Source organism: Bombina bombina, chromosome 4 (assembly GCF_027579735.1).
Source record: "Bombina bombina isolate aBomBom1 chromosome 4, aBomBom1.pri, whole genome shotgun sequence".
Classification (NCBI taxonomy): Eukaryota; Metazoa; Chordata; class Amphibia; order Anura; family Bombinatoridae; genus Bombina; species Bombina bombina.
The window spans coordinates 949,058,205-949,084,460 of record NC_069502.1 but is presented as its reverse complement, the minus strand read 5'-3'; the positions used below and the strand labels follow the sequence as shown (position 1 = coordinate 949,084,460).

The window sequence follows — 26,256 nt, the reverse complement described above, 5'->3', positions numbered from 1 at the left end:
GTGCCACGACCATCTAATTGTTTGGGGCAAGCGGTTGCCTTCTGCTACACAGAAACACTATTATTCAGTTAAAGTAAAACTTTTATGATTCAGATAAAGGTCGTTATTTTAACCTTATATAAGCTCATAGGAGCTAAGAAGCTCAGGGGCATGCGCAGGGCCATGTACGTGTCTTTTGCACTCTATGGCAGCCTACTTTGGCTAACTCTTTATTAAAGGATATCAAGAGAAGCAAATTTTATAATAAAAGTAAACTGGATTTTTATTTAACTGCATGCTCTATCTAAACCATGACAATTTAATTTTTACTTTACTACCCCTTTAAATAAATAAAAACAGTCAGGTAGGTATAATCTTAAAACCAATTTAAAAGGTAATTTCATCTATACAAATTCCAAAGTTTCTAAAGAGTTATTCTAGATTACTGCCCCTAAGGATTGCATTTCTGATTTGAATGTCTTCTGTCCCTTTTACTCTGAAAATAGGAACTAAGATTAATATCCCTTTAACTTCTTCATGCGGCTTATATAATTCAGTATATACTATACCTTCTTTATGCAACATATCAACAGCTTCTACGCCAGGATACATTGTCCCATGTTGGTCACGCACAGGTACAATAAAACAATGGGGTCCTATAATAAAAAAAGCAAAGTAATAGCGCTTTATTTTAGGGTCTGAGATTCTATGTATACTGTTTATGTATACACATTAATACAAAAGGGGGCTCTATTAATCAATTTATATGAGTGACATCATGGCTTTTAAGCTTTCAGCCACCGATTAAAAGGGACATTCCGGTCAAAATTTAAATGCACATAGATGAATTACATCTTTGAAAAGAAGCATATTTGCAATATACATGTATTGGCAAAAATGCTTCTAGTAAACGTTATCACTGTTTTAGTGTTTTTTTTTTTTATATTACCATCTCAAAGTGTTTAATGCCCCTGTAATGTGACATGTTCTAAATTTCTATTTGTGGAGACTCAAGTGATGCCAAGTGATGAGTAGATTGCTATGGTATCTAATGTATTATTGAGGGTTAACACTAAAATATCAACATGCAAACCAATGAGCACTAAATATTGTGGTGCTGTACAAGTATAATTTCTCTAACCAGATAGAGCCATAACTAGAAACTACTAAGTACATAGGCAAATCTTTGGGAAACAAATGTCATATGGCCACCGATAGTCCCTCCCCCCGCCCACACAGTAAAAGCCCTAACTGAAACAGTATGCATATACACAACTCTCAAAATTCTGTTTTTTCCTGTAGAGGTTGTTTCTGTTCTATTAATGACTCATAGTGTTGTCAAATCACAATTTTTGAGAGATGAAAGGATTGTCTTAAATCCTTCAAAATAAGAGGAAAGGTTTCAGGAAATGACTAAACATTTCAGCTGGGGAGGGAAGAACTATGGGAGATTCAGAATAAATTTACACGGTGCTGTGAACTGAAAACAAAGAACCTGACAAATATAATTTCTATGTTTGTATAACATTTTCAGCAATATAATTTATAGGATATAAAAAATAAAAAAAGTAGCTTCATTAAAAAAGAAAGAAGCTGTTCCTGTTATTAAAAGTTTCTTACAAGCCCTTTCTCCTGTTGACATGTTATCATAGGGGGTGTAGATTGGTGAGGGAAAAAACATAATTTATGTAAGAATTTACTTGATAAATTCATTTCTTTCATATTGGTGAGAGTCCATGAGCTAGTGACGTATGGGATATACAATCCTACCAGGAGGGGCAAAGTTTCCCAAACCTCAAAATGCCTATAAATACACCCCTCACCACAATTCAGTTTAACGAATAGCCAAGAAGCACAACAAATGAATTGGAATAATAGTGCTTTATACAAAAAAATCATAACCACCATAAAAAGGGTGGGCCTCATGGACTCTTGCCAATATCAAAGAAATGCATTTATCAGGTAAATTCTAACATAAATTATGTTTTCTTTCATGTACTTGGCAAGAGTCCATGAGCTAGTGACATATGGGATATCAATACCAAAGATGTGGAACTCCACGCAAGAGTCACTAGAGAGGGAGGGATTAAAAAATAAAGACAGCCAAATCCGCTGAAAAAAATTAATCCACAACCCAAATCATAAGTTTTAATCTTATAGAGGAAAATAAAAAAAATAAAAATATAAGCAGAAGAATCAAACTGAAAGAGCTGCCTGAAGAACTTTTCTACCAAAAACTGCTTCTGAAGAAGAAAAAACATCAAAATGGTAGAATTTAGTAAATGTATGCAAAGAAGACCAAGTTGCTGCTTTGCAAATCTGATCAACTGAAGCCTCATTCTTAAAAGCCCAGGAAGTGGAAACTGACCTAGTAGAATGAGCTGTAATTCTCTGAGGCGGGGATTCACCCGACTCCAAATAAGCGTGATGAATCAAAAGCTTTAACCACGATGCCAAAGAAATGGCAGAAGCCTTCTGACCTTTCCTGGAACCAGAAAAGATAACAAATAGACTAGAAGTCTTCCTGAAAACTTTAGTAGCTTCAACATAATATTTCAAAGCTCTCACCACATCCAAAGAATGTAAAGATCTTTCTAAAGAATTCTTAGGATGAGGACACAAAGAAGGGACAACAATTTCTCTACTATTGTTATTGGAATTCACAACTTTAGGTAAGAATTTAAATAAAGTCCGAAAAACTGCCTTATCCTGATGAAAAATCAGAAAAGGAGACTCACAAGAAAGAGCGGATAATTCAGAAACTCTTCTAGCAGAAGAGATGGCCAAAAGGAACAATACTTTCCAAGAAAGCAATTTAATGTCCAAAGAATGCATAGGCTCAAACGGAGGAGCCTGTAAAGCCTTCAAAACCAAATTAAGAATCCACGGAGGAGAGATTGATTTAATGACAGGCTTAATACGAACCAAAGCCTGTACAAAACAACAAATATCAGGGAGTTTAGCAATTTTTCTGTGGAATAAAACAGAAAAAGCAGAGATTTACCCTTTCAAAGAACTTGCAGACAAACCTTTATCCAAACCATCCTGAAGAAACTGTAAAATTCTAGGAATTCTAAAAGAATGCCAAGAGAATTTATGAGAAGAACACCATGAAATGTAAGTCTTCCAAACTCAATAATAAATCTTTCTAGAAACAGATTTACAAGCCTGCAACATAATTTTAATCACTGAGTCAGAGAAACCCCTATGACTATGCACTAAGTGTTCAATTTCCATACCTTCAAATTTAATGATTTGAGATCCTGATGGAAAAACGGACCTTGAGATAGAAGGTCTGGTCTTAATGTAAGTGGCCAAGGTTGGCAACTGGACATCTGAACAAGATCCGCATACCAAAACCTGTGAGCCCATGCTGGAGCCACCAGCAGCACAAACGATTGCTCCATGATGATCTTGGAAGGAGAACTAGAGGCGGAAAAATATAGGCAGGTTAATAACTCCAAGGAAGTGTCAATGCATCCACTGCTTCCGCCTGAGGATCCCTGGACCTGGATAGCTACCTGGGAAGTTTCTTGTTTAGATGAGATACCATCAGGTCTATTTCTGGAAGCCCCCACATCTGAACAATTTGAAAAAACATATCTGGGTGAAGAGACCAATCTCCCGGATGTAAAGTTTGATGACTGAGATAATCCGCTTCCCAATTGTCTATCCCTGGGATATGAACTGCAGAAATTAGACAGGAGCTTGATTCTGCCCAAACAAGTATCCGGGATACTTCTTTCATAGCCTGAGGACTGCGAGTCCCACCCTGATGATTGACATACGCCACAGTTGTGACATTGTCTGTCTGAAAACAAATAAACGGCTCTCTCTTTAATAGGGGCCGAAACTGAGGGGCTCTGAGAATCGCACGGAGCTCCAAAATATTGATTGGTAATCTCGCCTCTTGAGATTTCCAAACCCCTTGTGCTGTCAGAGATCCCCAGACAGCTCCCCAACCTGAAAGACTCACATCTGTTGTGATCACGGTCCAGGTTGGACGAACAAGAGAGGCCCCTTAAAGTATACGATGGTGATCTAACCACCAAGTCAGAGATAGTCGAACATTAGGAATTAAGGATATTAATTGTGATATCCTTGTACAATCCCTGCACCATTGGTTCAACATACAAAGTTGAAGAGGTCTCATGTGAAAATGAGCAAAGGGGATTGCGTCCGATGCTGAAGTCATGAGACCTAAAACCTCCATGCACATAGCTACTGTAGGGAATGACTGAGACTGAAGGTTCCGACAGGCTGCAACCAACTTCAAACGTCTCTTGTCTGTTAGAGACAAAGTCATGGATACTGAATCTATCTGGAAACCTAAAAAGGTTACCCTTGTTTGAGGAATCAAGGAACGTTTTGGTAAAATGATCTTCCAACCATGTTCTTGAAAAAACAACACTAGCTGATTTGTGTGAGATTCTGCAGAACGTAAAAACTGAGCAAGTACCAAGATATCGTCCAAATAAGGAAACACCGCAATACCCCGCTCTCTGATTACAGAGAGTAGGGCACCGAGAACCTTTGAAAAGATCCTTGGAGCTGTCGCTAGGCCAAAAGGAAGAGCAACAAATTGGTAATGCTTGTCTAGAAAAGAGAATCTCAGGAACTGATAGTGATCTGGATGAATCGGAATATGAAGATATGCATCCTGTAAGTCTATTGTGGACATATAATGCCCTTGCTGAACAAAAGGCAGAATAGTCCTTATAGTCACCGTTTTGAATGTTGGTACTCTTACAAAACGATTCAAGACTTTTAGATCCAGAACTGGTCTGAATGAATTTTCTTTCTTTGGGACAATGAACAGATTTGAATAAAACCCCAGACCCTGTTCCTGGAAAGGAACCGGCATGATTACCCCAGATAACTCCAGGTCTGAAACACACTTCAGGAAGGCCTGTGCTTTCACTGGAATGCGTGAGAGAAAGAAACTTCTCACAGGCGGTCTTACTCTGAAACCTATTCTGTACACCTGAGAGACAATGTTCTGAATCCAATGATTTTGGACTGAATTCATCCAAACATCTTTGAAAAATTTTAATCTGCCCCCTACCAGCTGAGCTGGAATGAGGGCCGCACCTTCATGGAGACTTGGGGGCTGGTTTAGATATCTTAAATGGCTTGGATTTATTCCAGATTGAGGAAGGCTTCCAATTGGAAACAGATTCCTTAGGGAAAGGATTAGGTTTCTGTTCCTTATTTTGTCGAAAGGAACGAAAACGGTTAGAAGCTTTAAATTTACCCTTAGATTTTTTTATCCTGAGGCAAAAAAGCTCCCTTCCCCCCAATGACAGTTGAAATTAGAGAATCCAACTGAGAACCAAATAATTTATTACCTTGGAAAGAAAGAGATAGCAAAGTCGATTTAGAAGTCATATCAGTATTCCAAGATTTAAGCCATAAAGCTCTTCTAGCTAAAATAGCTAAAGACATATATCTAACATCAATTCTGATGATATAAAAAATGGCATCACAAATGAAATTATTAGCATGTTGAATTAATTTAACAATGCTATACACATTATGATCTGATACTTGTTGCGCTAAAGTTTCCAACCAAAAAGTTGAAGCAGCTGCAACATCAGCCAAAGAAATAGCAGCCCTAAGAAGATGACCTGAACATAAATAAGCTTTCCTTAGAAAAGATTCAAGCTTCCTATCTAAAAGATCTTTAATAGAAGTACTATCTTCCGTAGGAATAGTAGTACGCTTGGCAAGAGTAGAGATGGACCCATCAACTTTGGGGATCTTTTCCCAAAACTCTAATCTATCAGTAGGCAAAGGATACAATTTTTTAAACCTTGAAGGAGTAAAAGAAGTACCCAGTCTATTCCATTCCTTAGAAATCATATCTGAAATAGCATCAGGAACTGGAAAAACCTCTGGAATAACTACATGAGGTTTATAAACCGAATTTAAACGTTTACTAGTTTTAGTATCAAGAGGACTAGTCTCCTCCATATCTAATGCAATCAACACTTCCTTTAATAAAGAACGAATATACTCCATTTTAAATAAATAAGAGGATTTGTCAGTGTCAACATCTGAAGCAGGATCCTCTGAATCAGACAGATCCTCATCAGAGATAGATCATCAGTATGTTGTCGGTCATTTGAAATTTCCTAATCTCTATGAGAAGTTTTAAAAGACCTCTTACGTTTATTAGAAGGCGGAATGGCAGACAAAGCCTTCTGAATGGAATCAGAAACAAATTCTCTTAAATCTACAGGAATATCCTGAACATTAGATGTTGATGGACCAGCAACAGGTAATGAACTACAACTGATGGAAACATTATCGGCATGTAAAAGTTTATCATGACAACTATTACAAACCACAACTGGAGGAACAGTTACCACAAGTTTACAACAAATGCATTTAGCTTTGGTAGAACCGACATCAGGCAGCAGAATTCCAGTAGCAGATTCTGAGACAGGATCACATTGAGACATCTTGCAATATGTAAGAGAAAAAATAACATATAAAGCAAAACTATCAATTTCCTTATAAGACAGTTTCAGTAATGGGAAAAAATGCAAAAGCATAGGCCTCTGACATTGAAAAAAAGACCAGAGGCAAAAGGAATGGGGTTTTAAATAATGAAAATATTTGGCGCCATGTATGACGCACAACAAACAGAAAAAATATTTTTTGGCGCCAAAAACGTCCGGAACTAAACACGAGCGTCATAGATGACGCAACCTCGTGAAACACTCGGCTCCAACTAAGATGCCGGAAATGACGAATTTACGTCAACAGACATAATTTTCGCGCCAAAAAAGTCTTGCGCCAAGAATGACGCAATAAATTATAGCATTTTGTGCTCTCGCGAGCCTAATACAGTCCACTCTTAGAAAAAAGTCAATCTGAAAACCCCAGGTAAGAAATTTTTATTTTTATTTTTAAAAATGCATTTCCCAGATTTGAAACTGACAGTCTGCAAAAAGGAAATATACTGATAAACCTGAATCATAACAAATATAAGTACAAACATATATTTATAACTTTATATATAAAGTGCCAAACCATAGCTGAGAGTGTCTTAAGTAAATGAAACATACTTACCAAAAGACACCCATCCACATATAGCAGATAGCCAAACCAGTACTGAAACGAGAATCAGTAGAGGTAATGGTATATAAGAGTATATCGTCGATCTGTAAAGGGAGGTAGGAGATGAATCTCTACGACCGATAACTGAGAACCTATGAAATAGATCCCCGTTAGGATGACCATTGCATTCAATAGGTAATACTCCCTTCACATCCCTCTGACATTCACTGCACTCTGAGAGGAACCGGGCTTCAAAAAATGCAGAGAAGCGCATATCAACGTAGAAATCTAGCACAAACTTACTTCACCACCTCCATAGGAGGCAAAGTTTGTAAAACTGAATTGTGGGTGTGGTGAGGGGTGTATTTATAGGCATTTTGAGGTTTGGTAGGATTGTATATCCCATACGTCACTAGCTCATGGACTCTTGCCAATTACATGAAATAAATAAGGGCCCAATAAAGGACATATTTTATAAAAATAAAAATAATGCATTCCCTTAATCAGTATGTGTCACAGTCCTGAAATGTTCCTGTAACTTATAGTAACATAGTAGATGAGGTTGAAAAAAGACTAACGTCCATCGAGTTCAATAAAAGCTCCAGTTGACCTTAAATTAATCCCATTAAAATGTGACCTATTTAACACCAAGGTGTGAGCTAATTAACTTTTCCTACAGCTGCTAAAACTGGTCTGCAATGCCTGATAATTCTTGATATTATGTATATTCAGAAAATAAGAAGCATTTGATTTGTTTATAAAATACTATAAAATGTTTAAAAACAAAAAAAACAAAACACTTTTTACAGAAACAATTAGATGAACAAACCTTGAGATTTCCCATTAATGATCAGTTGTGCAAAAACAGCTGCATAATTTCCTTTCATTGCATTACCAATATACATTTTTGCTGCATTTTCACATGGACTATTGATTATAAATTCCTGAAAGATAACAGGGAAAAACATTAAAATGTGGATGCTGTACACCCTGGGGTGGTTATACAGCGAAATTTGCTCTAAACTGTCATGTTCGATACATACTAGATATTCTAGTGTAAAAAATGTGTTCTAATTTGTAATTTTATCACTAGAAACCCTGCAGCTTTATGAGTTTAACCTCTGCAAAGGGGTTAAACGCATAGACAAAGTACTGTTCAGGAGCCACAGAGAACTACTGGTCCCAAACCTAAACTGCTACTGAGCCAAACAGCGGTTGTGGTTGCATAACTCAGCTGCTCAACTGCCTCTGCTGATTGGGTCAGCAGCAGTTTCGTCTGAGGACCAGCAATTTTCCATCTCCCCCAGTGGTATTTTTGTGGAGGTTAAACACATAGAATTGCACTAGAGCATGTGTTGTTTTTTTTGGAGATTTTTTCATTAGAATGACCCTTTAACTAAAAAACCTCCACAATAATCAATTTGGGAGTACTGTCCAATTGGTGTCCTGGTTTCATAAAGGGAAACTGGGGACAGCTAAACCCCACCCAGTCCTTTAGACAGACCACTCAAGGCAGTGGATCATCTAGTGTGCCCAGCAATCAATGCAACCAGATGCCACTGTGCCACCCAGACATTGCCCCCAGCTCCCCCAAAGAGGCCATTCTTTCTTCGGCTATCAAAGCAAATAAATTTAAATGTATACAACAAAAATTACACTTTAATAATAGAAGTAGAAAGACAAAAACAAAATTTATGCTATGCTATGATAAATTTCTCTTTCTTTCCGGGCATGGAGAGTCCACGATTTCATTCCAATTACTAGTGGGAATTCAACTCCTGGCCAGCAGGAGGAGGCAAAGAGCACCCCAGCAGAACTGTTAAGTGTCACTTCCCTTACCCATAATCCCCCGTCATTCGGCCGAATGAAAATGGAAAAAGATGATAACACAAGGGTATAGAGGTGCCTGAGGTTTATACCAAAAAAATTTGCAGACTTAAATGAAAATAAGGGCGGGTCGTGGACTCTCCACTCCCGGAAATAAATACATTTATCAGGTAAGAATAAATTTTGTTTTCTTTCCTATGGCATGGAGAGTCCATGATTTCATTCCAATTACTAGTGGGAACCAATACCCAAGCTAGAGGACACAGAATGAAAGGGAGGGAGAACAAGACAGGCCTACCTAAACAGAAGGTTCCACCGCTAGAAGAACTTTCCTCCCAAAGGAAGCTTTATCCGGAAAAAAAACATAATTTATGTAAGAACTTACCTGATAAATTCATTTCTTTCATATTAGCAAGAGTCCATGAGCTAGTGACGTATGGGATATACATTCCTACCAGGAGGGGCAAAGTTTCCCAAACCTCAAAATGCCTATAAATACACCCCTCACCACACCCACAAATCAGTTTAACGCATAGCCAAGAAGTGGGGTGATAAGACAAAAGTGCGAAAGCATAAAAAATAAGGAATTGGAATAATTGTGCTTTATAAAAAAAATCATAACCACCACAAAAAGGGTGGGCCTCATGGACTCTTGCTAATATGAAAGAAATGAATTTATCAGGTAAGTTCTTACATAAATTATGTTTTCTTTCATGTAATTAGCAAGAGTCCATGAGCTAGTGACGTATGGGATAATGACTACCCAAGATGTGGATCTTCCACGCAAGAGTCACTAGAGAGGGAGGGATCAAATAAAGACAGCCAATTCCGCTGAAAATAATCCACACCCAAAATAAAGTATAAATCTTATAATGAAAAAAACTGAAATTATAAGCAGAAGAATCAAACTGAAACAGCTGCCTGAAGTACTTTTCTACCTAAAACTGCTTCAGAAGAAGAAAACACATCAAAATGGTAGAATTTAGTAAAAGTATGCAAAGAAGACCAAGTTGCTGCTTTGCAAATCTGATCAACCGAAGCTTCATTCCTAAACGCCCAGGAAGTAGAAACTGACCTAGTAGAATGAGCTGTAATCCTTTGAGGCGGAGTTTTACCCGACTCGACATAAGCATGATGAATTAAAGATTTCAACCAAGATGCCAAAGAAATTGCAGAGGCCTTCTGACCTTTCCTAGAACCGGAAAAGATAACAAATAGACTAGAAGTCTTTCGGAAATTCTTAGTAGCTTCAACATAATATTTCAAAGCTCTAACTACATCCAAAGAATGCAATGATCTCTCCTTAGAATTCTTAGGATTAGGACATAATGAAGGAACCACAATTTCTCTGCTAATGTTGTTAGAATTCACAACCTTAGGTAAAAATTGAAAAGAAGTTCGCAACACCGCCTTATCCTGATGAAAAATCAGAAAAGGAGACTCACAAGAAAGAGCAGATAATTCAGAAACTCTTCTAGCAGAAGAGATGGCCAAAAGAAACAAAACTTTCCAAGAAAGTAATTTAATGTCCAATGAATGCATAGGTTCAAACGGAGGAGCTTGAAGAGCCCCCAGAACCAAATTCAAACTCCAAGGAGGAGAAATTGACTTAATAACAGGTTTTATACGAACCAAAGCTTGTACAAAACAATGAATATCAGGAAGATTAGCAATCTTTCTGTGAAAAAGAACAGAAAGAGCAGAGATTTGTCCTTTCAAGGAACTTGCAGACAAACCTTTATCCAAACCATCCTGAAGAAACTGTAAAAAACTCGGAATTCTAAAAGAATGCCAGGAAAAATGATGAGAAAGACACCAAGAAATATAAGTCTTCCAGACTGGATAATATATCTTCCTAGATACAGATTTACGAGCCTGTAACATAGTATTAATCACAGAGTCAGAGAAACCTCTTTGACTAAGAATCAAGCGTTCAATCTCCATACCTTTAAATTTAAGGATTTGAGATCCTGATGGTAAAAAGGACCTTGCGACAAAAGGTCTGGTCTTAACGGAAGAGTTCATGGTTGGCAAGAGGCCATCCGGACAAGATACGCATACCAAAACCTGTGAGGCCATGCTGGAGCCACCAGCAGAACAAACGAGCATTCCTTCAGAATCTTGGAGATTACTCTTGGAAGAAGAACTAGAAGCGGAAAGATATAGGCAGAATGATACTTCCAAGGAAGTGACAATGCATCCACTGCTTCCGCCTGAGGATCCCTGGATCTGGACAGATACCTGGGAAGTTTCTTGTTTAGATGAGAAGCCATCAGATCTATTTCTGGAAGTCCCCACATTTGAACATTCTGAAGAAATACCTCTGGGTGAAGAGACCATTCGCTCGGATGTAACGTTTGGCGACTGAGATAATCCGCTTCCCAATTGTCTATACCTGGGATATGAACCGCAGAAATTAGACAGGAGCTGGATTCCGCCCATACCAGTATTCGAGATACTTCTTTCATAGCCAGAGAACTGTGAGTCCCTCCTTGATGATTGATATATGCCACAGTTGTGACATTGTCTGTCTGAAAACAAATGAACGATTCTCTCTTTAGAAGAGGCCATGACTGAAGAGCTCTGAAAATTGCACGGAGTTCCAAAATATTGATTGGTAATCTCACCTCCTGAGATTTACAAACCCCTTGTGCTGTCAGAGACCCCCAAACAGCTCCCCAACCTGTCAGACTTGCATCTGTTGAAATAACAGTCCAGGTCGGAAGAACAAAAGAAGCCCCCTGAATTAAACGATGGTGATCTGTCCACCAAGTTAGAGAGTGTCGAACAATCGGTTTTAAAGATATTAATTGAGATATCTTTGTGTAATCCCTGCACCACTGGTTCAGCATACAGAGCTGAAGAGGTCGCATGTGAAAACGAGCAAAGGGGATCGCGTCCGATGCAGCAGTCATAAGACCTAGAATTTCCATGCATAAGGCTACCGAAGGGAATGATTGAGACTGAAGGTTTCGACAAGCTGAGATCAATTTTAGACGTCTCTTGTCTGTCAGAGACAGAGTCATGGACACTGAATCTATCTGGAAACCTAAAAAGGTTACCCTTGTCTGAGGAATCAATTAACTTTTCGGTAAATTGATCCTCCAACCATGATCTCGAAGAAACAACACAAGTCGATTCGTATGAGAATCTGCTAAATGTGAAGACTGAGCAAGTACCAAGATATCGTCCAAATAAGGAAATACCACAATACCCTGTTCTCTGATTACAGACAGAAGGGCACCAAGAACCTTTGTAAAAATTCTTGGAGCTGTTGCTAGGCCAAACGGCAGAGCCACAAACTGGTAATGCTTGTCTAGGAAAGAGAATCTCAGAAACTGATAGTGATCTGGATGAATCGGAATATGTAGATATGCATCCTGTAAATCTATTGTGGACATATAATGCCCTTGCTGAACAAAAGGCAGGATAGTCCTTATAGTTACCATTTTGAATGTTGGTATCCTTACATAACGATTCAATATTTTTAGATCCAGAACTGGTCTGAAGGAATTCTCCTTCTTTGGAACAATGAAGAGATTTGAATAAAACCCCAGCCCCTGTTCCAGAACTGGAACTGGCATAATTACTCCAGTCAACTCTAGATCTGAAACACATTTCAGAAATGCTTGAGCCTTCGCTGGATTTACTGGGACACGGGAAAGAAAAAATCTCTTTGCAGGAGGCCATATCTTGAAGCCAATTCTGTACCCTTCTGAAACAATGTTCTGAATCCAAAGATTGTGAATTGAATTGATCCAAATTTCTTTGAAAAATCGTAATCTGCCCCCTACCAGCTGGGCTGGAATGAGGGCCGCACTTTCATGTGGACTTGGGAGCTGGCTTTGGTTTTCTAAAAGGCTTGGATTTATTCCAGACTGGAGATGGTTTCCAAACTGATACCGCTCCTGTGGGTGAAGGATCAGGCTTTTGTTCCTTGTTGTGACGAAAGGAACGAAAACGATTATTAGACCTAAATTTACCTTTAGATTTTTTATCCTGTGGTAAAAAAGTTCCTTTCCCTCCAGTAACAGTTGAGATAATAGAATCCAACTGAGAACCAAATAATTTATTACCCTGGAAAGAAAGGGAAAGCAAAGTTGACTTAGAAGACATATCAGCATTCCAAGTTTTAAGCCATAAAGCTCTTCTAGCTAAAATAGCTAGAGACATATACCTGACATCAACTCTAATGATATCAAAGATGGCATCACAAATAAAGTTATTAGCATGTTGAAGAAGATTAACAATGCTATGAGAATTATGATTGGTTACTTGTTGCGCTAAAGCTTCTAACCAAAAAGTTGAAGCTGCAGCAACATCCGCTAAAGATATAGCAGGTCTAAGAAGATTACCTGAACATAAGTAAGCTTTTCTTAGAAAGGATTCAATCTTCCTATCTAAAGGATCCTTAAAGGAAGTACTATCTGCCGTAGGAATAGTAGTATGTTTAGCAAGAGTAGAGACAGCCCCATCAACCTTAGGGATTTTGTCCCAAAACTCTAATCTGTCAGATGGCACAGGATATAATTGCTTAAAACGTTTAGAAGGAGTAAATGAATTACCCAAATTATTCCATTCCCTGGAGATTACTTCAGAAATAGCATCAGGGACAGGAAAAACTTCTGGAATAACTACAGGAGATTTAAAAACCTTATTTAAACGTTTAGATTTAATATCAAGAGGACCAGAATCCTCTATTTCTAATGCAATTAAGACTTCTTTAAGTAAAGAACGAATAAATTCCATTTTGAATAAATATGAAGATTTATCAGCATCAATCTCTGAAACAGAATCCTCTGAACCAGAGGAATCATTATCAGAATCAGAATGATGATGTTCATTTAAAAATTCATCTGAAAAATGAGAAGTTTTAAAAGACCTTTTACGTTTACTAGAAGGAGGAATAACAGACATAGCCTTCTTAATGGATTTAGAAACAAAATCTCGTATGTTAACAGGAACACTCTGAGTATTAGATGTTGATGGAACAGCAACAGGTAATGTAACATTACTAAAGGAAATATTATCTGCATTAACAAGTTTGTCATGACATTCATTACAAACAACAGCTGGAGGAACAGATACCACAAGTTTACAGCAGATACACTTAACTTTGGTAGATCCAGCACCAGGCAGCGACTTTCCAGAAGTATCTTCATGTCTCAGGGTCAATCTGGGACATCTTGCAATATGTAATAGAAAAAACAACATATAAAGCAAAATTGATCAAATTCCTTAAATGACAGTTTCAGGAATGGGAAAAAATGCCAGTGAACAAGCTTCTAGCAACCAGAAGCAATAAATAATGAGACTTAAATAATGTGGAGACAAAAGTGACGCCCATATTTTTTTAGCGCCAAAAAAGAAGCCCACATTATTTGGCGCCAAAAATGGCGCCACATCCGGAACGCCGACACTTTTGGCGCAAAAAATGTCAAAAAATGACGCAACTTCCGGTGACACGTATGACGCCGGAAACAGAAAATAATTTTTTGCGCCAAAAAAGTCCGCGCCAAGAATGACGCAATAAAATGAAGCATTTTCAGCCCCCGCGAGCCTAACAGCCCACAGGGAAAAAAGATGATTGATTTATTCATAGGCATTATACCAAATATGAAACTGACTGTCTGCAATAAGGAACGTTGAACATCCTGAGTCAAGTCAAATAAATGTTTGAACACATAAATTTAGAACTTTATATAAAAGTGCCCAACCATAGCTTAGAGTGTCACAGAAAATAAGACTTACTTACCCCAGGACACTCATCTACATGTAGTAGAAAGCCAAACCAGTACTGAAACGAGAATCAGTAGAGGTAATGGTATATATAAGAGTATATCGTCGATCTGAAAAGGGAGGTAAGAGATGAATCTCTATGACCGATAACAGAGAACCTATGAAATAGACCCCGTAGAAGGAGATCATTGAATTCAAATAGGCAATACTCTCCTCACATCCCTCTGACATTCACTGCACGCTGAGAGGAAAACCGGGCTCCAACCTGCTGCGGAGCGCATATCAACGTAGAATCTAGCACAAACTTACTTCACCACCTCCATAGGAGGCAAAGTTTGTAAAACTGATTTGTGGGTGTGGTGAGGGGTGTATTTATAGGCATTTTGAGGTTTGGGAAACTTTGCCCCTCCTGGTAGGAATGTATATCCCATACGTCACTAGCTCATGGACTCTTGCTAATTACATGAAAGAAATATCAAATTTGTAGAATTTGAAAAAGGTATGCAATGAGGATCAAGTGGCCGCCTTGCAGATTTGTTCCACAGAAGCTTAATCTTTGAACGGCCTAGGAAGAAGAGACAGCCGTAGTGGAAAGAGACTCAATTCTCTCAGGAGGCTGTTGTCCAGCTGTCTCATAAGCTAACCAGATAACACTTCTCAACCAGAGAGAAAGAGTAGAAGAAGTGGCCTTCTGACCCTTACATTTACCAGAAAAAATAACGAACAGGGCAGTTAATTGCCAAAAATCTTCAGTCGCTTGAAGGTAAAATTTAGAGCATGCATAACATCTAGGTTATGCAACAGGCATTCCTTCTGAGAAGAAGGATTAGGACAACGAGAAGGAACGACAATTTCCAGATTGATATTGCAATCCGACACTACCTTGTGAAGAAATCCCAACTTAATACAAAGAATCGCCCTATAAGCATGTCAAATAAGGACAAGGGAATCACACTGCAGAGCCGAAAGCTCGGAAACTCTGCGAGCAGAAGAAAAGATTGAACATCTGGCAGATCTGCCAAACTTTGAGTAAAAGAAAAGACAGAGCAGCTTGAAGCATGATACCAATAACCCTTTCAGAAAAACCTTGCCAAGATAATACTAGGTGTTTAATCTCCAAGCAGTCATCTTAAGATAATCTAGATATGGGTGGAGTAAGGGGCCCTGAAGTAGAAGATCCGTCCTCAGAAGCAACCTCCAAGGAGAAAGAGATGACATCTTCACCAGATCGGTGAATCAGATCCTGCGAGGCCAGGCAGGAGCTAATAGAATCAGTGTAACCCTTTTCTGATAGATACAAGCTATTATTCGAGGAAGGAGAGCAAACAGAGGGAACAAGATGCTAGATTGAAGTCCCATGGAACCGCTAGAGCACTGATCAAAACTGCTTGAGGATCTCTTGATCCTGACCCGTACCTTGGAATCTTGGCGTGTAGACGAGACAATATCAGATTCAACTCTGGAACCCCCCACCTGAGGGTTATCCTTGTGAATACTTCCGGATGGAGAGCCCACTCTCCAGCTTAAAAGGTCTGCCTGCTCAGAAAATCCGCCTCCCAGAAGTCCACCCCTGGGATGTAGATGGCAGAGAGGAGACAACCGTGGGACTCCGCTCACTGGACAATGAAAGACACCTCCTTCATAGCTAAAGAAATTCGAGTTTCTCCCTGGAGGTTGATGTATACCACAGAGGAAAAGTTGTCCGATAGGAATCTGATAAACCGGATCAAACTTATGGAGGCCAAGCTATCAGAACATTGTAGATAGCACTTAAAGGGGCAGTACACTGTAAAAATATGTTTATATTAATGTTTTTTCAATGACTTGTTATTTCAGCTGCAGAGTATAAAATGTATGAGAAATTGCATTTTCAGGTTTATTTGTGTATATGAAGTAGCTGGTTGTGTGCTTTTAAACCACAGCCTATTATAATAGGTTGAGCTTCAGGTAATATTATATCTCATTATGTTATCACTTTGTGTACACACACTTGCTTCATTATCTTATATTTGTCTGGAAAACTAAAGCTCAATACATAGAGAGAACAATGGAAAATGATCATTTTATTACTTAACTATCCTGCACCCCACTGTGAGTTTAATTTCTTCTGCTGGCTGTGTTTACTTAGGCTATTCAATAGCTGAGACTCCAGTATCAAAACTTTCAGTATAGGTTGGGAAACCACAAGCTAAATCAGCTATTTCAAAGGCCAAAATAGGGGTGAAGGAGCTACTTGTAAACAATTTAATACACTCCAGCAGATAAAATGGATAATTGGGAACAATTTAAACAGGAGAATATTTTTGGGTGAACTGTCCCTTTAACTCTAACACACAGCACATAGCCACAGCTGGATTTAAACTCTTGTTCAGCTGTTAAGGAAGCAAAGTACACCACAACGTCTTTGCGGGACATGATGGATATCAAAGTTCCTTAGCTCTTAAAGAGCCCCAAACTGCTCCCCAGCCCAAAGGCTAGCATCCATGTTCACAATCTCCCAAGATGGTCCAAGGAAACATGAGCCCTGGGACAGATGGTCCTGGGAGATCCAACAGAACCGAGAGTCTACCATCTAGGAGACTGGAAATATCCTCTGAGAGAGGACCGAAAGATCGCTGATCCATAGTCTGTGCACACAAACTGTAGAGGTCTCAGATGGAAGCGAGCAAAAGGAATAAATGTCCAAAGAAGCCACATTAGACCAATAACTTGCAAACACAGATCCATTGATGGACGTACAGAGGACTGAAGTGAAAAAACAATAAACAAAAAGCTTAGATTGTCTGACCTCCTTCAAGAATCTTCATGGAGATCAAGACAATATCGTCCCCAGGAAAACATACCCTGGAGTATGGAACCCAGGACTTCTCTCCAGATTTACCTTCCACCTGGAAAGTGGAGAATCAACAACAGAGAATCTGAGTGGGATATTGTTAAATGAAAAGGTGGCGCCTGAACCAAAATATTATCCAGGTATGGAGCCACTGCAATTCCCTGAGATCTGTTCACTGCCCAAAAGTCACCCGACTAAGCCCGTAGAACCTTAGGAGCAGTGGTAAAGGACGGGCTACAGCTTGAAAGTATTTGCCCAAGAAAAACTGCAGAAGTGGAAATGTTTCTTAAGTTTCTCCAGGCCATCCTTCTGTCAGAGGGACTGGACAATCACTGCTAGAGAGGCGAGATCATGCTCACTGCTTAAGAAAACCTCTCTCCTTATCCGGTCTTTAGATAGCCTTGATAGGAGAAATCTGTCTGTGGGAAGTCAAGATTGGAATCCTATATCGCATCCCTGAGAGACTACTTCCACTGCCCAAGGATCTGGGACATCGCGACTCCAAGCCTACTGAAAAATGGAAAGCCTGTCCCCCACCTGATCCAAGACTGGTATCAGGGGCGTACTCTTCATGCTGATATGAAATCAGAGAAACTTTTCTTGGATTGATTACCCTTGTTCCAAGGATGAATAGATTTCCATGAGGTCTTGGCTTGCTCTGACTTGAAAGAAGAGGAGCATTTTTTCGTCCCTTGAAATTGCTAAAGGAACAAAAAGGGAAAAGTCAGACAACCTCTACGGCTTATCCTTTATATCCTAATGCAGAACATTTCTTCTCAACCTGGAAAGATTCAGCCAGAACAGGACACAATAAAATAAAAATCCATTAGATTTAATAAATATATTAAAGTCCAAATAACACGAGGAAAAGGAAGAATGGTACATGAAATCATACATATCACAGGCATTTAAATATTACCTCAATATTGAGAGAGAGAGATTAATTAAATATAAGCCCCTATATTTATACGGGGGTTCCAGAATTAAATAGCATTATATATGGTGTGACGGATCCCGGTTACATTGAATTGTACCAGCCTCCAGGTAAACTTCTTACTTTTGGTAGTGTTGACCATGCTAGACATCTTATCAAATGTTGTAATTAGAAATAGACATTTTGTCGTTAACACCTGGAATTAACTTAGTCTCCCATAATGAGAGGGGACTTAACTCTAATATAAAAAGGACAGCACTGACACAGGACAGAAAACTTAGGGCAAATATTGTATACCTCCAAGAGACTCATTTTGTCTCGACACAGATACCTAAATATTGGTCTAGGGGGTACCCACAGCACTTCCATGCAACTTCAATTTCTAAAACAAGATGAGTGTCCATATTAATCCACTTGTCCCTAAACTTTGTAAACAGAGACACAATTAGAGATAAGGAAGGTCGATTTATAATTGTTCATGGCCATATCCAAGACATAGAGATTTTATTGTGCAATATATATGCACCAAATGAACAACAAGATGGCGGCAAATACTAGGAAAACACTATTTTCAAGAGAGCACATCCTGAAAATAAAAGTGCAGAATCAAAGGATTATTATAAAAAGCCATGAACAGAATAAAGATAAAACTATAGAATTGGCTTTGAAGAAACAACTGAGTCATGTTGTGCACATACTAAAACACATTTACCCATCTGAAAAAATAGATACATTTACAGCCCTCCTTACTTAAATATTTACACGCAAAGAGTAGTATAGCATGTCAGATATACAGTGGGGCAAAAAAGTATTTAGTCAGCCACCAATTGTGCAAGTTCTCCCACTTAAGAAGATGAGAGAGGCCTGTAATTTTCATCATAGGTATACCTCAACTATGAGAGAAAATGTGGAAACAAATCCAGACAATCACATTGTCTGATTTGGAAAGAATTTATTTTCAAATTATGGTGGAAAATAAGTATTTGGTCAATATCAAAAGTTCATCTCAATACTTTGTTATATATCCTTTGTTGGCAATGACAGAGGTCAAACGTTTTCTGTAAGTCTTCAGAAGGTTGTCACACACTGTTGCTGGCATGTTGGCCCATTTCTGCATGCAGATATCCTCTATAGCAGTGTGATGTTTTGGGGCTGTCGCTGGGCAACACAGACTTTCAACTCCCTCCAAAGGTTTTCTATGGGGTTGAGATCTGGAGACTGGCTAGGCCACTCCAGGACCTTGAAATGCTTCTTACGAAGCCACTCCTTTGTTGCCCGGGCGGTGTGTTTCACAATGGGATCATTGTCATGCTGAAAGACCCAGCCACGTTTCATCTTCAATGCCCTTGCTGATGGAAGGAGGTTTGCACTCAAAATCTCACTATACATGGCCCCATTCATTCTTTCATGTACACGGATCAGTCGTCCTGTTCCCTTTGCAGAGAAAAAGCCCCAAAGCAAGATGTTGCCACCCCCATGCTTCACAGTAGGTATGGTGTTCTTTGGTTGCAACTCAGCATTATCTCTCCTCCAAACACGACAAGTTGTGTTTCTACCAAACAGTTCTACTTTGGTTTCATCTGACCATATGACATTCTCCCAATCCGCTTCTGGATCATCCAAATGCTCTCTAGCATACTTCAGATGGGCCCGGACATGTACTGGCTTAAGCAGGGGGACACGTCTGGCACTGCAGGATCTGAGTCCTTGGCGGCATAGTGTGTTACTGATGGTAGCCTTTGTTACGTTGGTCCCAGCTCTCTGCAGGTCATTCACTAGGTCCCCCCGTGTGGTTCTGGGATGTTTGCTCACCGTTCTTCTGATCATTTTGACCCCACGGGGTGAGATCTTGCGTGGAGCCCCAGATCGAGGGAGATTATCAGTGGTCTTGTATGTCTTCCATTTTCTAATTATTGCTCCCACAGTTGATTTATTCACACCAAGCTGCTTGCCTATTGCAGATTCAGTCTTCCCAGCCTGGTGCAGGTCTACAATTTTGTTTCTGGAGTCCTTCGACAGCTCTTTGGTCTTCCCCATAGTGGAGTTTGGAGTATGACTGTTTGAGGTTGTGGACAGGTGTCTTTTATACTGATAACAAGTTCAAACAGGTGTCATTAATACAGGTAATGAGTGGAGGACAGAGGAGCCTCTTAAAGAAGAAGATACAGGTCTGTGAGAGCCAGTAATATTGCTTGTTTGTAGGTGACCAAATACTTATTTTCCACCATAATATGCAAATAAATTATTTCCAAATCAGACAATGTGATTGTTTGGATTTGTTTCCACATTTTGTCTTTCATAGTTGAGGTATACCTATGATGAAAATTACAGGCCTCTCTCATCTTCTTAAAGGGACAATAAGCCCACTTTTTTTCTTTTGTAATTCAGAAAGAGCATGCAATTTTAAGCAACTTTCTAATTTTACTCCTATTATCAATTTTTCTTTGTTCTCTTGCTATCATTATTTGAAAAATAAGGCATCTAAGCTGTTTTTTGGTTTCAGTACTCTGGACAGCACTTTTTATTGGTGGATGAATTTATCCACCAATCAGCAAAGACAACCCAGGTTGTTCACCAAAAATGGGCTGGCATCTAAACTTACATTCTAGCATTTCAAATAAAGATACCAAGAGAATGAAGAAAATTTGATAATAGGAGTACATTTGAAAGTTGCTTAAAATTTCATGCTCAATCTGAATCACGAAAGAAATTTTTTGGTTACAGTTTCCCTTTAAGTGGGAGAACTTGCACAATTGGTGGCTGACTAAATACTTTTTTGCCCCACTGTATTTGCAGCCTGCAGGTCCCAGTAGTAAATTGAGGATTGCATGGAAAACAAAATTAAGGAAGTGTGTATCACAACACTAACTTTTGATAAAAGAAACACCGTAAAGTCTTTTTTTTAAAGCGCCTAATAGAGCATCCACCTCATTTGAATGCTAACTTAAGCTAAAATAGCGATCCTCAGACACAGACCCGGAACCGAGGAAAAGTGAACCTCGCACCAAAGATCCCTTGGTGCATAACACTGAAGTGTAGATCTCAGTTGGAAATACCGACCGCATAGGAAAATAAAATGGCGGCGCCACAACTCCTGAAAATTTATCAGAGAAAACTCCCTTTTTAAGCCTGTGTCCTAAGGAAGGAAACTAACTAATGGCGCGCAGTGCGATCGCCACATTACGAGCATCAAAAGAGGGAGGACAGGTAGATGGCGCCAAACCCATATAAGTACAACCCGAGATAAAATTTAAGTATTACACGATGCCCCTAATAAGACCAAAACACTTCTGATCACTAAAAATGAGTTTTCTGCGTAGTAGCAGTCTAGAGGCTGATACAGGCTTCTATGTTTACAATAAAAGGCTGTGCAATGGCTCTCAATGGCGCAAACTATGAATATGTAAGAATGAGGGACCCTTAAAACCTATATGAGGGAACCTAGCAGCGTTAATAGATGGACGTGAGAGTACCGGGCTCCGTGTAGTGAAATAAAGAGTTAGGTGTTTTTAGCTCTAATGTGAGTGCCGATATTATCGGGAGCTACTAGGGGAGACATATCCCTACCCCATTTGTTGAATCACCGTAGTCAGTCTGGCCGCACAGAGGGAGAGAGAAGCTGTGAAGACACGGCATTACAAAGTGCCGGCGCCTTCTTGACCCACACGATGATACACGCGGCAAGCGGAGATTCATGCTGAAAACCCTGAAAGTCCTATAGCGGATGACAAAGCATGTATAAACAGACTGGAGCAGTTGAGTCACAAGTGGACACTAACAGCAAGCAGCTCCATAGTCCAAGATATGTGCCGGTGCATTGAGGTATGAGAGGGGTACATGAATGCTCTGCCCAAGATATGGTGCACAATGGCTGCAGAACAATTAAGCTTTATTTTCAAATGCCATGCACATTTCAGCACTGAATGTCACATCTGATAAATCATAACCACTAGCTGACACTCGAAAATATAAAAACATCAGAGGCAGCTATATATAATTCCTGTGATGTGAGCCACTGGGCTAAATATAATTAAAGGGGAATATATCCATCATAAGCATATATTAAGATACAGAGAGATCTAGTCCCCATATGTACGAGAAGACTATAAAGAGAACTATAAGATATTTTCATCATCACTCTGGACCCTGGGGGACATCATCATATGTTTAAATAAATCTAACGTACACTGTGGCAGAGTCAGTTTGAGGTGTGAGGCCCTTCTTCTCTTCTCTTTGTGTGACACATTGCGATTCATATACTATATTGGTGCAACATGTCTACCAGAAAGCTAAATAAACCCGACAAAACCGCTAAACCAACTTCTATAGACACCTACCTTAGGACAGCTGTGAAAAAGCCCCCCTAAATACCGGGATATGACTGAAACCTGTCAGGCTTTTCCATTAACAACAAACTATGTTTTTAAATAAATAAATTTCACTTACACATAATATTTATATGTGGTAAATTTAATAAACAATAGGCAATTACAATAAGAGTAAGAGAAGCGTCTGATATACAAGGCTCTATTCATCTAACCTGTCTACACTATAAACTAATGCCTGTGGGTGGGTGCATGCGAAGATTGCTGCAGTCTGTCTATTACCTGTTGGTGTTATGTGTCCTTCCTTCCTACCTGTCTGTTCTTTCCACAGCATATTTAAAGAAATATAGCCCCACCTTGAAGAATGTCTTAGCCAATCAAATGCTTAAATGTCCAGTTGATAATTGCTTAAATGTCCAGTTGATAAGTCCCAGCAAAAGTAACCAGCTACCTGTAGGTGTCACTGTTGTCCAAGAAATGACATTTGACAGGACTCCAGGACATAAGCTGTTATTGCTTAAATGTCCAGTTGATAAGTCCCAGCAAAAGTAGCCAGCTACCTGTAGGTGTCACTGTTGTCCAAGAAATGACATTTGACAGGACTCCAGGACATAAGCTGTTATTGCTTAAATGTCCAGTTGATAAGTCCCAGCAAAAGTAGCCAGCTACCTGTAGGTGTCACCGTTGTCCAAGAAATGACATTTGACAGTACTCCAGGGCATAAGCTGTTAACCTCCTTTGATGTTGGACAACACACTTGACAGGACTCCAGGCGTACACTGTTTGATGTTGGACAATGCTGTTTATGATCCTTTGAAGTTCCAGGAATGTGTTGGACAATGGTGTTTATGATCCAAGGACTCCATAAGCCTTTATCTCTGTGGTGATTGTGAAACGACATCATTTGAATTTCTGTTCAAAGATACAATCTGTTGTATTTCAGTCTAGTACATATTTGCAATGAGATACCACTCTCTAGTTAGTTCAATTTGTTCCTAGAAACTGGTTTAGATATTAAGTCTGAATTCAAGAATAAATTGTAATCCAAATTATACTTCTTACATCCCCTCTTTGTGTCTGAATGACACATGAGTATTTGTTGTGTTAGAACAGTAACATTTCCTTTTCAGACCTGTGGTTTTATCAGTGTGGGTTATGGATATGCTGGCCGAACAGATGAGTTATGATTTCAACTACCTTAAGTGTATATATCTAACTTCTCTAATCATGTGTCTAGCCACAATGTTAGTGATGGGTGGAGTATATTTATTCAACATACGGTAATCAATAGTCAGTCTATATGTACCATTTTTCTTCTTTACCGGCCAAATGGGGCTGTTGTTTGTAGAATTGCACGGCCGCACAATTCCTTGCTCCTGTAATTGTTGTAATATTTCCCTAACTGGCTGAATAGCTTCACTAGGAAACCTGTATTGTCTCTGTGGTGGAGGGTCAGGTCCCTGAACCAAAATTTCACTTCCTTTAAGCACACCACAATCATTTTTACCTTGGGCCCACACATATGGGAATTTTCCTACTAAAGTCTTAACTGTTTCATTATCTGTAACAGGGAATTGTAAAGGGGCATCTTGTATCAAATGAATTGGTGGAATTGGGGCTAGGTGTTCAAAATCCAAAGTAACAGGTTTGCGATTACATGTGTCTTTCCATAGCATACCATTACATAAATCAATAAGCATCCCAGCAGTGCGCATTATATCGGCACCAAGGATTGTTTCATCTCCCTGTGAAGTACACCAAAAAGGAAATGTGCCACTCCAAGATTTTAGCTGTATGGTTACTGAGGGTGCAAGCAATGCTTTTGTATGTGCCCCGCGTAGCCCTACTAAGTGAGTATGTGGTGTTGAGAGTGGAACAGAGAGTGGTAATGATGTTAGGCTAACGGAAGCACCTGTGTCCAGAAGTATATTTGTGTGATGGCCCCCAACCACACCTGAAACACTAGGTCTACCGCTATGGTCCTTCTGCAACTGGCAGATAGGTACCATTTTAACAGGGGCCTGACACCCCTATTGTGAGAGCACATCATGTCCTCCATCACTGAGGTCAATTAGGGGTGCAGTTGGAATTTTAGCTGTATCTTTGTCATAGGATTTAGGATCCTCTACGGTTCTGACCTGAGTGGTTCTGGGATCATAGTATCCTTTTTTAAGCTGCTCTCTTAATGGTGTATATGGATTGGGATTGTGCCGTCTAAAGGTGTGGTATACCCCAGCATGTACTTGGCCCCTCTTTTCATTACTGTTTTTGCGTTGCCAGCAGTGTTTTTTAATATGTCCTATTTTTCCACATGCATAACATATACGGGATGTGTTGAATTTATCTGGAAGTGTATTGTTACCCTCATTTTTAGTTATTAGGGAAACTTGTGGAAATTTAACCTTAAGGGCTTGATCTTTCCTCCATTCATCTAGCATTCTGAGAAATTCATAAAAGTTACATGCTGTAGCTAGTAAATTACGATTAGTAGAATCCATACCCTTATATTTCCCTGCTAATATGCGTAACATTTTTGGATCTCCAATTTGTAGATCTGGTCTTTTATAAACTTTACAGTAAACCTCATGAAATCTAGTGCAAAATGCAAATGGGTCTTCATTTGGCTGGGGCACGATTGTGTCTAGGAATGATGTATCAGTAGTGTCTATATTAGTAAGACCTAAAATTTGATTACTGCGTTCCTCCTTGTCAGCCCAATATCCATACTCTAGCTGGAGTTCTAATGAGTTACTGTAGTGGGGGGGTAACCAGATTTTAAGAAGCTGACATGCAGTGTGGTCATCAAGGCTATACTGGGTAACAAATTGTTCAAAGGTAACTAAATTATCTACAATATGTGCATTTGAATTAAAGGGTGGAATAAGTGTCTTGATTTCACGAGCATATTTTTTATATGGGTCCTCTGCTGAGGAGGTACGTGTGGGGAAGTTATGTGTTCTGGTATGTGTGTTGGGGCTAGCTTCAGATCTAGTAAAAAGTGGACGTTGCAATTTATCCTGGCTATTTGTATGTAATGGTGTGTGACATTGTGCTTCTTCTCCCCCTGTTGCAGTGTAAATAGGAAAGGGTGTAAAATGTCTAAGACGCTCTTCTTCTAATTTTTGTGTCAAAGTTGCTATTGTGTGTCCTCTTTGTACAAATTGTTCCCCTAGACTTTCTATATCTTCTTTACTTAAATGGCATGTGGGACAAATGTCTAGATCAGTAACAGAAACATTTACAGGCATTACTACTGCTGTGGTAAAAACTTTTCTCTTTTCTAAAGCACACTTATATTGTAAAACTAGCTGAGCAAGATTAGCAATATATTTTTTTCTTTTATTCAGCACAAATTTCCCTATTTTATTATTAGCCTTCTCAAACTGCTGCAGCAAATCATCTAGCAAATCTAATTCAGTTAAACCATCTTTGCATACATATTCAACAGTTGAATCATCAGCAAAATTATTAATAGCTTCCATCTTACCTTATAACAAGTGGTCCAGTAATCTTGTCCTTGTACGGCCCTCTCCAGATCCCTCACGTCTGAGTCC

General features: G+C 39.2%; 1 protein-coding gene across 1 annotated transcript in view; it reads right to left on the bottom strand.

Moving 5' to 3' along the window:
- The window catches only part of ACOXL (acyl-CoA oxidase like), a 1,233,832-nt gene that overhangs the window by 1,036,090 nt on the left and 171,486 nt on the right, over nucleotides 1-26,256 (bottom strand). The window contains exons 5-6 of the mRNA XM_053712602.1: nucleotides 7,874-7,988; nucleotides 549-635 (exon numbers count right to left, since the gene is read on the bottom strand). Coding sequence (XP_053568577.1) covers nucleotides 549-635; nucleotides 7,874-7,988 — 202 coding nt within the window. The remainder of the gene's footprint in view (nucleotides 1-548; nucleotides 636-7,873; nucleotides 7,989-26,256) is intronic.